Here is a 14,737-nt window from a genome sequence, read left to right as displayed (position 1 = left end):
GTAAAAAAAAAAACAAAATTGGCAATCTATGAAACCAAAAGAAAAGGAATTATATATCTCTACTCAGGTAAAATTCTTTACAGAAGTGTATCTGCCAGGTAAGAAGGAAAAAAAAAGGACTGAGAACCTTGAGCTCATAAAAACACCTGATACAGGCAACCCTCCCCCAAACAAACCATGCACTTCCTATTTGAGCTGAAAAAATTCACTGTTAGGTTAGCTTGATCATATCTATCTCCTCGCAATATCTACCTTTTACCAAATCTTAAACATTTCTTATATTTAACCTCAGTCTCGTTTATGTTTGAAGTATCAGAAGCTGGCCTTTCCATTGTAAACTTCTCCATGTCGCTTATGAACTTTCGCAAGTGCTTTATGTACTCAGGGAAGGTTTCTAGGTTGCAATGCCCACCTCCAGTGACCCATAGCGGGTCGTATTTCTCCTTTGCCAGCTCATAAAGGCGTTTTCCGTGTGAAAAGTCTACTATCTCATCTGCAGTGCCCTGGAAATTACATTACACAAATTTTAATTACCCACTGAATTAATTGATCCGATAAAAGCACCCCAAGTGCCAATGACCAATGACCAATGACCAATGTACTTGAAATTTCCTATGTTGGCTGCATTTATCAGGCCTCAAATTATTCTTTCCAACTAAAGGGACGATAAAGGAGAATTTTTAGATAGAGTTGGTTAGGATGAATATGTTTCCAGGCATGGCATAATTATGCATATTATTCTACTACCATCTGGGTTGAAGCTGGCATGAATCAACTGGTACTGGTACTGGTACTGTAAATCATACAGTATAAACTTACATGCATAACCAACACAGGGCAGTTGACTTGCCTTATCCTGTCAATGTTCTGCAAAAACAAAACCAAAAATGTTGTTGCAGAATCAAATATGATACCCCATTTTCTTTCAAGGAATAAAAAAAAAGAGAATATATGGATTTCAACTTACTTTGAAAATATCAAATGGAAGAGTGACTTTAACGGGGTACAAAACCCTGATTCCAGATAGAATAGGGCTATGAAGAACGACACCTCGCAAACTCTTCAACCGTGAAGCAAGGTGCAATGTGGGTCCGCTACCAACAGATTGCCCGTAGAGTATGATATCCTCTTGTCTTATACCATATTCTTTCCTTAAACAGTCGTACACTGCTTCAATGTCGTGGTATGTATTATTCTCAGTTGGCTTCCATTTGGGGAAAATAAATAAATAGAAAAGTTATTAATATAAATAGCTTAGATGTATTTAATTAAATCAAATCAAACCATGAATGCATGTCTTTTACCTTTCCCGTTGATGCTCCATAACCCGAGTAGTCATAGCTGCGAAAAAAATACAACAGGAGTATTGGTTATACTGAAGTCAAACAAAAAAATTGCTAAGAAACTAATATAGGAAATGAGATTAAAACTATTTTCTGGGGTGCAATCTGATAACGGAGATATAGTTGTCCATAGACAATGAAAAAAAAAAGAAACAAGTACATCACAAAACAAAAATGTGAAAAGAAATGTTATCCAAATTTTAGTAAAATGTATGGAGCAAATAGCAATAAAAATGATGGTGTAGTGCAAAATCACAACAGGACAGAGCATTGAATGCACCATTTAAAGTTGTCAACAAGAAGATGATAAAAATACACGCATTCCTAAAAAGTATAATGGCAAACAGTAAACATTCAATAGTGTTCAATTTGGCACAGGGATTACAGCACAGAATTATTATAGAAAAACAGTACCACAGGTCCACAGGCCCACAGGCCACAGCCAACATAGGATTAGGATTAGGATTAGGATTAGGATTAGGGCCTTGAACGGCTGATTGGAATCGTCCAATGGCAATACTCCAATTGGATTTGATGTACATATTTAATTAAATCTCGTTTGTATTGTATTAATTTATCTACTATATTATTATATTATATTTTTAAAAGAAAAATGATAGTGTAATTAATTAATTAATTAATATTCTCTTACGAATTAAATTAATAACAGTGAGAACGAGATGATGACACGTACCACATGACATTGAGCTTGAGGTGGGTCCGGAGCTCTGACAGCAGTTCAAGCATTTGGCCAAGATCAGCCGCGTTGCCGTGCGAGTAAAGAAGCGTCAGCTTGGCGTTGGGATGACGCAAGAACGCCGTCGCCACCTTCGTTCCAGATCTCGTGCTCAACACGTGCACCTCTGCATCCCTCTCACCTCTCCCGCCTCCCATGCCTGAAACAATCCTTATCCCAGAAACGCCACCATCCGAGCCACCGCGCCGGACCACCTCATACGAAGCTGGCTCCGGCGGGAAAAAGGCGAACCTCGCCGCTACCGAAGCGGTTACGTTCCCCATTGGAGACTCTTCTAGCTTCTCCTTCTTCTCTTTCTTCTCTGTTCTCTTAGAGAGAGAGAGAGAGAGAGAGTAGAGAGGGAGGTGAGCTGGAGCGACAGAGGCGAATAAAAGGAAGTTAAGATTGATTGGTTGTGTTTAGTAATTCAGTTTGTATATAAATAGATAGATCTGTTTTGTTTCTCTCGAGTCTCTCGATCATAGAAGCTCGCCACTTGCCCTTTCTCTGCTTTTCTGTTACGACTTACGACTTCCGATAGGATGGATGGATGGATGGATGGATGGATAGATTAACATTGGAGTATTTATCGTCCGATCTTCTCGAGATTTGTGTTACACGAATCACGGGGTAGATCTAACAGAATAGAATAGGTGATTGATTAAGTGATGGAGCGAAGGATTATGATTGCTCGGGAAAAAGAAAAGAAAAGAGACAAGTAAAGGTCAAGGAAGGCGACGAATCTCGAGTCAAAGAGACGGTCTAGATTCGGTCAAAGGCTGGCAGAACAAAAATAGGGTCAGGAGACAGCAGCGGTCAGACATCGCTCTCTCGCGCTGAGCTGGCCTGGCCTCCAACTCCAACTGCCTTAACTTTTCAGTGTACCAGGTGTAACATATTTCTCTACACAATTTATCCGGGACCACTTGTCGGTCATCATGGTGTATTATCCGTTTCCTTCAGCCAGTTCTGTTTTTTTTTTTTCCGCTTGAAAGCCCTCAGGCAGAGAGCTGTACGAAAGACTTGTATCTTAACGACAGTCTGACGTATGGGCCCACACCCACTCCTTTTGCAGTGCCTACCATTTAGCAATAACAGCCCCACCTGTCGGTGATCCGGCACACTGCTCCATGCTCCATGCTCTTTTTTAGACATAGAAGTTGAGTTGGGCTCACCTTGTTCCAACTTTTTTTTTTGACAATTTCAGCTATATTATTAGTGTATACGTTCACACAACATCCAAACGTATGCATTAATATTTTGGGAGCACCTAGCTATAGGGGTTTGCTCTCGGGTAGGGGTAGGGCGGGCCGGGCATATCCAAGCACGAGCACGGGTAGAGGTCGGGCACGGGTATCACGAGTAGACGGGTATCTCGGACCGGGCATCCTGGGTATTTTTATTATTATGGCAAAGACTTCTATGGACATAAGGACTTATTTGTAAAATGAACATATTTTTATTTTCAAAGTTCAAACAGTCGATCCGAACCGTTCATCTTATTCTCCATATTAATATGTGCTTGGAGACCAAATTTTACGTTTTTTTGAATTTTTTTACTATTTATTAAGATGGGTACAAAATGTAATGGTCTGAATTTGATATTTTTTGTACCCATCTTAATAAATAGTAAAAAAATTCAGAAAAATGTAAAATTTGGTCTCCAAGCACATATTAATATGGAGAACAAGATGAACGGTTCAGATCGACTGTTTGAACTTTGAAAATAAAAAGGGTGTTAATTTTACAAATAGGTCCTTATGTCCATAGAAGCATCACTCAAATATTATTACGTGTTTATAATTCGACTTTTAAAATTCAAATAGTTCAATATCAATAGTATATATATATATATGAGGAGAGATCAAGTTACAACAATTTTTTAGTTACAACAAGTTACAACAAGCCTTTTTTACATTTTCAAAGTCCAAATCGTTGATCCAAACCGTTAGATGTGATCTCTACAATAAAATGTGCTTGGAGACCAAATTTTACATTTTTTGGAATTTTTTTACTATTTATTAATATGGGTACAAAATTCAATGGTACGAATTTGACTAGTTTTTGTACCCATCTTAATAAATAGTAAAAAAAATTTCAAAAAATATAAAATTTGGTCTCCAAGCACATTTTATTGTAGAGATCACATCTAACGGTTTGGATCGACGATTTGGACTTTGAAAATATAAAAAATACTTGTTGTAACTTGATCCCTCCTCTCTCTCTCTCTCTATATATATATAATTATCAAGTCACATCTTTATAATTAATAAATAAATAAAATTTGTAACTTATATATAAAAATTATTCTTGCGAATAATTGTATATTTATTCGGCTAAGTACAAATGTATTTATTTATTTCTTTACACTCATTTTATTTTATTTTCAAATTCTCATTCTAATTATATAGTTTGATAATTTATTTATATCTCAAAAATTTTAATTTACATTTTAAATTGATAATATATTTTTCAAATGTTCATTTATTTTCAATATGTTAAATAAAATATAAATAAAAAATATCTTAAATCAATTACTTTAAAAATAATTGTGAATTATTTTAAAGCAATAGATTAAAAAATAAAAGTCACTTATTCAATAATAAAATTTCAACTTAAGATAAATAAATGGATGGATTTTAGTGGTAAAATTATATTCAATAATAAAATTTCAACTTAAGATAAGTATATGTTAGTTTTTTTTTATTTAGGATATATAATGATGTTTTCATCAGTTTACTTATTAGAATGTAGATAGGAATGCCTATAAATGTATTAATGACTATTATTCTTAGTGTATGTGTGCTAATATATCTACTAGTTGATGTACTTACAATTAAGATGTATCCTAATTATCTTTAATAAAAAATAAAACAAAAAATTAGACTTGCAGGAAACAAAACGCATGTGTTAGTTTAAACCATGTATGACCAATATAATTGGGATATGTAACTAAGCAATTTGTCAATTTTCTCAAAGACATCATAACCATAGTTTAAGAAATAAGATTAATTAGGGTATCTAGTGCCATCAAAGACAGCATCCGATCCTTTCATTTTTTTTAATTGGATTAATAATGCAAGTATCAAAATTTTATACCATAACCATAATTTGAATTTACTTGTCTCTAGGAGTATAAAATTGAGTGAAAATATTTTGTAATCGTTTGACGGTATTTTTTAGATATATATTACTAAAATTATCCAAAAATATGTTAAAATTTATTTTTGACAAAAATAATATCATGTTGATATATAGTCCATAGACTCCATATTAAATAATTCAATTTTGTTCCAAATATATAGTACTTGATCAATAATTCTAAAATGTACTCCATCCAAACTTGTGAAAAAATAGTTGTGCACAAAGGTAAGGTTTTAAAACCTTAAATCATCTTTGAAATATACACTGAATTTCAAACTTGTGATCTTCAAAATAAAAATAATGCCTTAGAAAATTATACTAGACAAATAATTTCTTATTTAAGAATAAATTTATTAAGTGAGCTCTTTAATAGCTTGTACAAAAATTTGGCCGTCTCATAATCAATTAGCGAATTTGTTCCTCTTAGTCTAAAAAAATAAAAATAAAAAATTAGGAAGGATATTTGATTAAAATTTGCATTTCATTACGATTTATGCCATCAAAACATTCCTTGAACGTGTCAATTAGTGTTGAAGATGCAAAGCTATCAAGTTTCAAACTAGCTACTTGATATAAAAGTTATAACATACTGTTTGGTTCAAAATTATTTGGAACAAATTTCATTATAATTTTTACAAGAAAAATTATTACTGCAAAGTATAAACATTTTTAAAAAATTATAAATAAGTTTTTTTAATATATTCGAAAAAGGTGATTTAATTAAATATGCAAGACCATCTTCCTTTTGATTTAATAAAATGAAAAAGACAAAGTAAAAAAAGATAAAAATTCAAAAAAATTAGTGGAACCAATTGTTGAAAATTCTAACATATTGTTTTCTCAATTCTGCTATCTTATTGAATTTGCAAGTAATGTCTGCGAACAAAAAATTATTTGTAGACAATAAATATTAACTTTTTTGTTTTGTTGTTCTTCTTATTTGTTTAAGATTAAAATTAAGAAATTGACCATCTTTCTTTCTTTACATATTGGGCCCCTTTTTCTGTTTTTTTTAACAGTATCGTATAAATATTATTACTTGTTTATAATTCGACTTTTAAATTTCAAATAGTTCAATATCAAATATTATATATATATATATATATATATATATATATATATATATATATATATATATATATATGAGCTAGGCTACAGTGAGTTGCGAAGTAAAACGCGTTTCTACTTCACGCCGTATTTGTATTTTGAAAGTCCAAATTACCGATCCGAACCGTTAGATATTTAATCCATATTGAAATGTGCTTGGAGACCAAATTATACATTTTTTGGAATTTTTTTTACTATTTATTAAGCATTTTTTAAAATTGCTGTTTTTCTGTGAACAATAAAATTTTCTGGGCCATCAGATCAGCGACATTCAAAATTGCTTGATAAATAGTAAAAAAATTCCAAAAAATGTAAAATTTGGTCTCCAAGCATATTTGAATATGAAGAATAAGATGAACGGTTCGGATCGATGTTTTGAACTTTAAAATCGCAAAATATGAGCGTGAAGTAAAATAGTCGCTTTACTTCGCAACTCACCGTAGCCTAGCTCTCTCTCTCTCTCTCTCTCTATATATATATATAGAGAGAGATGGGCTATGGTGCATTGCAATGCATAGGCCATGGTGTGCATTGGACCATAAATCACCGATTCAAAGTCCAAATGACCGATCCAAACCGTTCATCTTGTTCTCCATATTAATATGTTCTTGGAGACCAAATTTTATATTTTTTGGAATTTTTTTACTATTTATTAAGCCACTTTGAAAATCGCTGATCCAACGGTGACTGTTTGGAACAGTAAAATCAGAAGCCACCGCTGGATCAATGATTTTCAAAGTGGCTTAATAAATAGTAAAAAAATTCCAAAAAATATAAAATTTGGTCTCCAAGCACATATTAATATGGAGAACAAGATGAACGGTTTGGATCGGTCATTTGGACTTTGAATCGGTGATTTATGGTCCAATGCACACCATGGCCTATGCATTGCAATGCACCATAGCCCATCTCTCTCTCTCTATATATATATATATACATACATAAAATTATCAAGTCACGTCTTTATAATTCATAAATAAATAAAATTTGTAACTTATATATAAAAATTATTCTTGCGAATAATTGTATGTTTATTTGGCTAAGTACAAATGTATTTATTTGATAATTTATTTATATCCCGAAATTTTTAGCTTACATTTTAAATTGATAATATATTTTCTAAACGTTCATTTTAAATTGATAATATATTTTGTAAACGTTCATTTATTTTCAATAGGTTAAAAATAAATCTAAAAAATAGAAATTAAAAAATAAATCTAACATTTTCAAAAATAAATCTAAAAAATAGAAATAAAAAACAGAATTTAAAAAACAGAAATTAAAAAACAGAATTAAAAAACAGAAATTAAAAAACAGAATTTAAAGAACAGAAATTAAAAAATAGAAATAAAAACATAATTTAAAAAACAGAAATTAAAAAACAGAAATTAAAAAATAGAATTTAAAAAACAGAAATTAAAAAACATAATTTAAAAAACAGAAATAAAAACAGAATTTAAAAACAGAATTTAAAAAACAGAAATAAAAAAACAGAAATTAAAAAAAGAAATTAAAAAACAGAAATTAAAAAACAGAATTTAAAAATAAAGTGGAGGATTTTTTGAAAATTTTGAATTTCAAAATAAAGTAGGTCGGGTAGGGTACCCAGGTAGGGATAGGTCGGGTATACGGGTACAGGCACGGGCACGGGAACACGGGTACAGGCACAACGGGCACGGGTATGGTCGGGTACGGGTATAAGTCAGTCCAGGTATAGTCAGGTTTTTCCCCAAAAAATGGTGACCGGCCTATTTTTTGCCCATACCCGTGTACCCGTTTACCTGACCTATACCCGGGCTCGGGCACGGGTACCCCGGGCATAGGGTATGGGCGGGCAGGGTACGAGCCGTCCTATGCGGGTATAATCAATCCACTACCTAGCTATTCCATCGTAACAAATCCTCATTTATCTCCTAGTTATTAACTACTTTAATAACTACTAACTACCTAGGGGACCATCTAATATTTGAAAGATTTTACAACTGGTGCGCACAAGTATTCGTCTATAATGCATTAAGTATTCATCTATAACACATCAAGTATTCTTACATAAGATATCAAGTATTTTTTTTTTTTAAAAATGAATACGTTTTTAGAGGTGTTTTTTTTTCTCCGTTCAATGTTATCAATATTTCTAACAATCGGTGAGAAATTTTGCAAATCTAAAACCACAAATATTTTCTATATAATTTTATCTTTCAAATGAGATCCATGATGACATACTTTCGAGTTGTCCGTTGCACAAGTATTCATTCTCATTGTGCAAGTGCAAATATAAAAACTTAACACATCACTCATTCATCTGTTACACGTTTTTAGAGGTGATTTTTTTTCTCCGTTCAATCTAACCAATATTTCTGACGATCTGTGAGAAATTTTGCAAATTTAAAACCACGAATATTTTTTTACACAATTTTATATTTCAAATGAGATCCATGATGACATACTTTCAAGTTGTTCTTTACACAAGTATTCATATCTCATCACACAAATATTCATATCTCATCGTGAAAGTATTCATCCTCGTCGTGTAAGTGTAAATACAAAAACTGGACACATCACTCATCCATCTTTTACACGTTTTTAGAGATGATTTTTTATTCTCTGTTCAATTTAAACAATATTTCTAATGATTTGTGAGGAATTTTGCAAATCTAAAATCACAAATATTTCTAATGATTTGTGACGAATTTTGCAAATCTAAAATCACAAATATTTTTTCATATCTTCGAGTTATCCGTTGCACAAGTATTTATATCTTGTCACGCAAATATTCATACCTAAGATATTAAGTATTAATTGTAAGACATCAAGTATTCATTCGTATACCTCTATTTTTTATATCATTTCTTACTACACAGTGGCTTAATTCATTATTAATAAAGTTTTGTTCTTTGCAAATAACTCTCTACTTTATGAGGAAAGAGAACATAGACATAAAAGAGATTAATTGCATCCACAGATAGAAAAATATTTTGATATGGTCGACAGTGGTGGATCTAACCTAGCAGAGGCGTGCTCAAGTATTCATTCATACACGTTGAAATATTCATTTTTACATGTTGAAGTATTCAATCCCGGCAGAGGCATGCTTTATTGGGATGGAGTGACGGATGATCTCCGATAGAACGTCCGTTGGAGCGGGAGTTGCAGGCATAGATGAGAAAAATGGAGGCGACAGCGAAGACGGAGGTGGAGGTATGAGATGGAGGGAGTGTCACACCCCGCGGCCACGGGATACGACAGTCTCCCGCCGTAAGCATACAACGCCGTGTATACTTACAAGGCTATTCAATTTATACTTAACAATTCAAAACTAAATAATATAAACCAAGTTTATATATACACAAATCAGAGTACACAGTCTGGTCAGAATATAATACAACAAAAGTATCTCATCCGAATACCAACCATGAGGCCTACCCTAAAACTATACATCGAAACATATCTAGGGTCATGAGATGGTAAGCTACTATGGCCTACTACTCACGTTCCTCTCCAGAATCGGTCGCACCAGTACCTGTAATATAACCCGAAGGGTGGGGGTGAGAATAAATTCTCAGTGCGAAATTTGCCACAGTTTAGATTATTGGACTTGCAATCGGACTCCATATTCAAAAATGAAACCCAAACCAAAACAGTTCAAACAGATATATATATTCCTAAATAACAGAATGCCAATGCTTGACAACAATTAATCAGATGAATCACAGTTTACAGAATTTCCAAGATGAATTTCAAACACAACAGATATTTTGGCTTAACTCAATTCATTAGGGCTTGTAGCAATTACAGATGTTCTTTCGAGCTGGACCCTTTATCAAACCCATATCTGTAGGGTTACTGACACCTACAGATGGCCAACTAAGCTGGACCCTTTATCTGACACCCATCTGCAATCGCTTGGCTTAACAGTTATTAAGGTCTGGTTCAAGTCACATAAAGAAAATTCTCTTGAGATGTCGTTTCCAATATTCGCAATATTCAATTGACCTTCCAAATGCATTAACATGCAGGAGAATGCCACCGAGCCATAGACGTTACACACTAGTCACCCACGATCTCAATTCACACATCATAACATAATCACCCTCCCTCGTCCCAACCGGTACTGGGAATCATCGAGGGCCATTCACCTAAGGCCATTAGGATCCTGGGAATCAAAGTCAGCATACAACCCGACTTTGCAAATTCATTGGATCCAAGTGCTTAACTTCGTAAATCCATTCACATACATATCAAATCGTGGTGACTTTCAATCAAATCAGATCATAATAGATCGACACAACCTACAACCATACCAGCATGCAAATCACTCAAGTCACATCAATTCGAGTTTAATTTGATTGGGCTATGCAAATGCTTTACACAATTCAATGATGCAATCAATGATATTCAACATGACAAACGAATACACAGTTTAATTCCTGAAAATAAAGTATCAAACAAGTCCAAGAATCGCGCACCTGAATACGACGAGCGTACCGCTTAATTAAGGATCGGACGTCTCGTATTGCCTCGCAACGTCTTGCTCGACCGAGCCTACACCTATATTACACGTATACTAGGTTTAAACTTGGTTCACGATCGAGAGGTTTACTCGAGTTACTTCTAGGGCTTATACCTTCTTTAATCAATTCCTATGCCTTTGGTATCAATTCGTTCGGTTCATTATTTCTTACCAAAATCCTCTAAAACCTCACACAATCTCATCTAGGTCCTCGGGACCATACAAACTCTCAATTGGGTAACAATTCACTTACTAGTTCATCAATTTGGTTCTCGTAACAATTCGATCTACCGATTGGTTAAACCCTAATTTGGTCAAAACCTCAAATTAACCGTTAAACGTTCTAGAAATTCAAGATCAAGAGGCAACCCTACCGATTACAAGTCTAATTGGTTGGGTTAAGCAAATCAATTCACGATTATGCCCAGTTTTAATTTTGGCACGAAACCCTAGAAATCCAAAATCAACAAATCAGAAGAAATCGGGAAAAAGATTGACAAATAAACAAGCAAGGAGTGTAGAGGAACTAATCCTCGAGCAATTCGAACACAAATCTCGAGTTTAAAACGAGAATCTGAGAAATCGAGAAAATTCGAGGTTTCGAAAGAAAGAAAGAGAGAAAGAAATACCAAATATGAGAGTTCGGAGAGATTCACGGGCGGTTACTCGGTTCCAGTTTTGATTTCTCGCAATAATCGGGGGTTTGAGAGGAACGGGAAACTCTCTCGCTCTTTTTCTCTCTCTTGGGTGAAAATCACTTGAAAATGGGGAAATGAATGAAGTGGGAGAGAGAGAGAGAGCAGGATTTTTGCAAATAAACCCTCAGATTCATCCAGTGCGGATCACTCACCCGCACTGGACCTGAGTGCGGACGCACTCAGCACTTTCCAGAAGAAGAACTGGTGTCGGTGCGGGTCACTTCACCCGCACTCGGCACTTAGTCAGTTTTCAGAAATGAATTTTAACACAGAAATCACCCGCAGTGCGGGTGGCTTCAACTTCACCCGCAGTCAGAACTTAGTAAATTTTTGACAGAATTTCAGAAAAAGTCCGAGCGTAATGCGGACGCACCCACCCGCACTCAGTACTTAGCCAATTTTAGGAATTTCAGTTCAACACAGAAACTTCATGAGTGCGGACGCACCCACCCGCACTCACAGAAATTTCAAAGGCAATTTAAGGAAAACAGAAGTCAGTGCGGGTCAGTCACCCGCACTCACCACCAGTGCGGACGCACTGAGCCTATAAAGTCTCAAATTCTCGAAATTTCGACACGGTTTCGATTCACACTTAACTTACTTAATTAGAGGAACCTTAATTAAGGTTTTAACTTCCATTTTGTTAGTACAATTTTTGATTCTTGCCTTTAAATCATTAAAAATTAATTTTTAAAATTTCGTAACGTAACAGGGAGCTTATCGTATTTACTATTTCGAGGTGGGAGAGGGAGAGAGCTTATCAATGGAAAAACAAAGGCGGAGGTGGAGGTGGAGGTGGGAGAGGCGAAGGCAGAGGTGGGAGAGGGAGGTAGAGGAAGAGGTGGGAGAAGAAAATGGAGGTGGAAGAGGAAGAGAGAAAGAGGAAAAAAAATAAATGTTGTTAGAAATGGTAGTTATAGTTAAAATAGAAAGTTAGTTAGTTAGAGGATAAATGCGGGATGGATAGGTGGTATATTATAATTACTCTAATATTTTTATTTATTTTTTAAAGTTTGAAAGTGGAGGTTCCCAAATCTATGATGTGATGTATATGTGAATATGCGTGTTTAATTATGTAAATGCATATATTTCGAGCGAGGTTAGGATGCAGTGTAAGTGTAGCTCTTAGACTAGACTAAAATTACAATAACTTAAAATCGTAATTGTAAGGGCACAAAATTCATTAATTGTATTTCACTAAACAACCACCTGTCTCTAACCAATATATATATATATATATATATATATAGGGTTCGGCTAATTTGCTGCCGGCAGCATTTTAGCCGGAGGTGCTGCCACTGTTTTTTCTATTTTTTGATGTTCAAACAACAAATCTAAACCGTTAGATGTTTAATCTATATTATAATCTACTTGGAGACCAAATTTTACATTTTTTGGAATTTTTTTACTATTTATTAAGTTGGTTTGAAAACCGCTGATTTCAGTCATTTTCTGCAGCATTGAAATCAGCAGTTTTCAAACCAGCTTAATAAATAGTAAAAAAATTCCAAAAAATGTAAAATTTGGTCTCCAAGTAGATTATAATATAGATTAAACATCTAACGGTTTGGATTTGTTGTTTAGACATCACACGGCTAAATATAGCCCCGACAGCACTTGGGCAGAACTGCTGCCAGCAGCAATTTAGCCACAGCCTATATATATATATATATATATATATATATATATTTCTTTTATGAGGAGGGTTCAAATGCACCCAAATTTTTGTGCACCCAAATGCACCCTATCCTTTTTTTTTCCATTTTCAAAGTCCAAGATCTATATATTCAGATGTGCTTGGAGACCAAATTTTACATTTTTTGAAATTTTTTTACTATTTATTAAGCCACTTTGAAAATCGCTAATCCAATGGTCCAGAAAATGTAAAATCAGCGATTTTCAAAGTGGCTTAATAAATAGTAAAAAAATTTCAAAAAATATAAAATTTGGTCTCCAAGTACATCTTAATATATAAATCGCATCTAACGGTTCGGATTGATTATTCGGACTTTAAAAACAGAGAAAAAGAATTTGAAAGATAGAGTGCATTTGAACCCTCCTCTTCTTTTATTTATCCTTTTTAATTTCAACTTTGGTTTTCTCAGTGACCCGCCACAGTGTGGTTTATCTGTACTCGCCACACGTGGTGGTGTATTGGAAATGAGCAACACAACACAACACTAACTTCAACTTCTGCCTACTCGGGAGACATTCTCCGGCTAATCCTCGAATTCCGTGCTATTCCAAAGGGAAAGTGGGAAACAGTAACACAACAATATATATTATATTATATTATATTATATATATCATCTCTTTTCATAAAAAAAGGTTTTAAAGTTTAAACACAAAACCTACAGTACAAATCGTCTCCGTTTATGACAGGACTGGAGTTATCCGTGTGTGAGTGGCACAGCATGACAAACAAGGAGAAAGGGCAAGTGATGAATAGGCATTGTTCTTTTGGTGTGGTGATCACTGATCACTTATCATAACTCCCTCCCTTCCCTTCCCTTCCCTTCCCTTCCCTTCCCTTGTTATTTGAGAAGGCATTTAGGGACCACATGCATAATTTGGTCTCTTTAGTCAAAGGGATAAAGACTAATAAAGAGAAGAGAAGAGAAGAGAAGAGTTTTTTAATTTGTTTTTGCATGCCAAAGTAGCTAAGGTGCTTTGAAGAATAATAATTACCCAGCAGTCCAGCTCCAGGCCAGCACAAAACACCTCTCTCTCTCTCTCTTTTCCTTTCTTTCCCCATCAATGAACTAATTAGCTCTCCTTTCTTCCCGGCCCCACAGGCAGGGCAATCAAAATTTCTCACATTGTCATTGAGGCTATATGGTATTACGGCAACGCATAAATGACACGATTCCTTTTAACCCTCGTTATTTTTTCAGATAGATAAAACATCACTTCATCTAAATAGAATAAATATTCTTGACCATTTAATAATAGTGACAATATACCTATCTAAAACAATAATAAATAAAAAAATGTAAATTTAGTCTACTAGTACATCTTCATACAGAGATTATATATATTAAACAATTCAAATTAATTGTTTTAACTTTAAAAACAAAAATATTAATATATATTATGAACTAATATGAGCTATACATAAGTACTATTGTTTCCCTCCAATCTTTCCTTCATTCATGCATAAGCATTATACGGAAGTTCGAAAACCATTTATTTATGCAAG

At 34.0% G+C, this 14,737-nt stretch overlaps 2 protein-coding genes across 2 annotated transcripts in view; one reads left to right on the top strand and one right to left on the bottom strand.

The window, feature by feature from the left end:
- IRX14-L (Nucleotide-diphospho-sugar transferases superfamily protein) overlaps nucleotides 1-14,737 on the top strand; it is an 80,405-nt gene that overhangs the window by 37,900 nt on the left and 27,768 nt on the right. The window lies entirely within an intron of this gene.
- Nucleotides 33-2,503, bottom strand: LOC144553593 (uncharacterized). Its single transcript, XM_078301821.1, has 5 exons — nucleotides 2,038-2,503; nucleotides 1,305-1,341; nucleotides 968-1,204; nucleotides 820-867; nucleotides 33-503 (listed from the first exon to the last, which is right to left on the bottom strand). Exons 1-5 carry the CDS (start codon nucleotides 2,361-2,363, stop codon nucleotides 249-251), a joined length of 903 nt encoding a protein of 300 aa, XP_078157947.1. The 5' UTR covers nucleotides 2,364-2,503; the 3' UTR covers nucleotides 33-248.

Source organism: Carex rostrata, chromosome 4 (genome assembly GCF_964058835.1).
Source record: "Carex rostrata chromosome 4, lpCarRost1.2, whole genome shotgun sequence".
Classification (NCBI taxonomy): domain Eukaryota; kingdom Viridiplantae; phylum Streptophyta; class Magnoliopsida; order Poales; family Cyperaceae; genus Carex; species Carex rostrata.
This window is presented reverse-complemented; position numbering and strand designations above follow the sequence as displayed.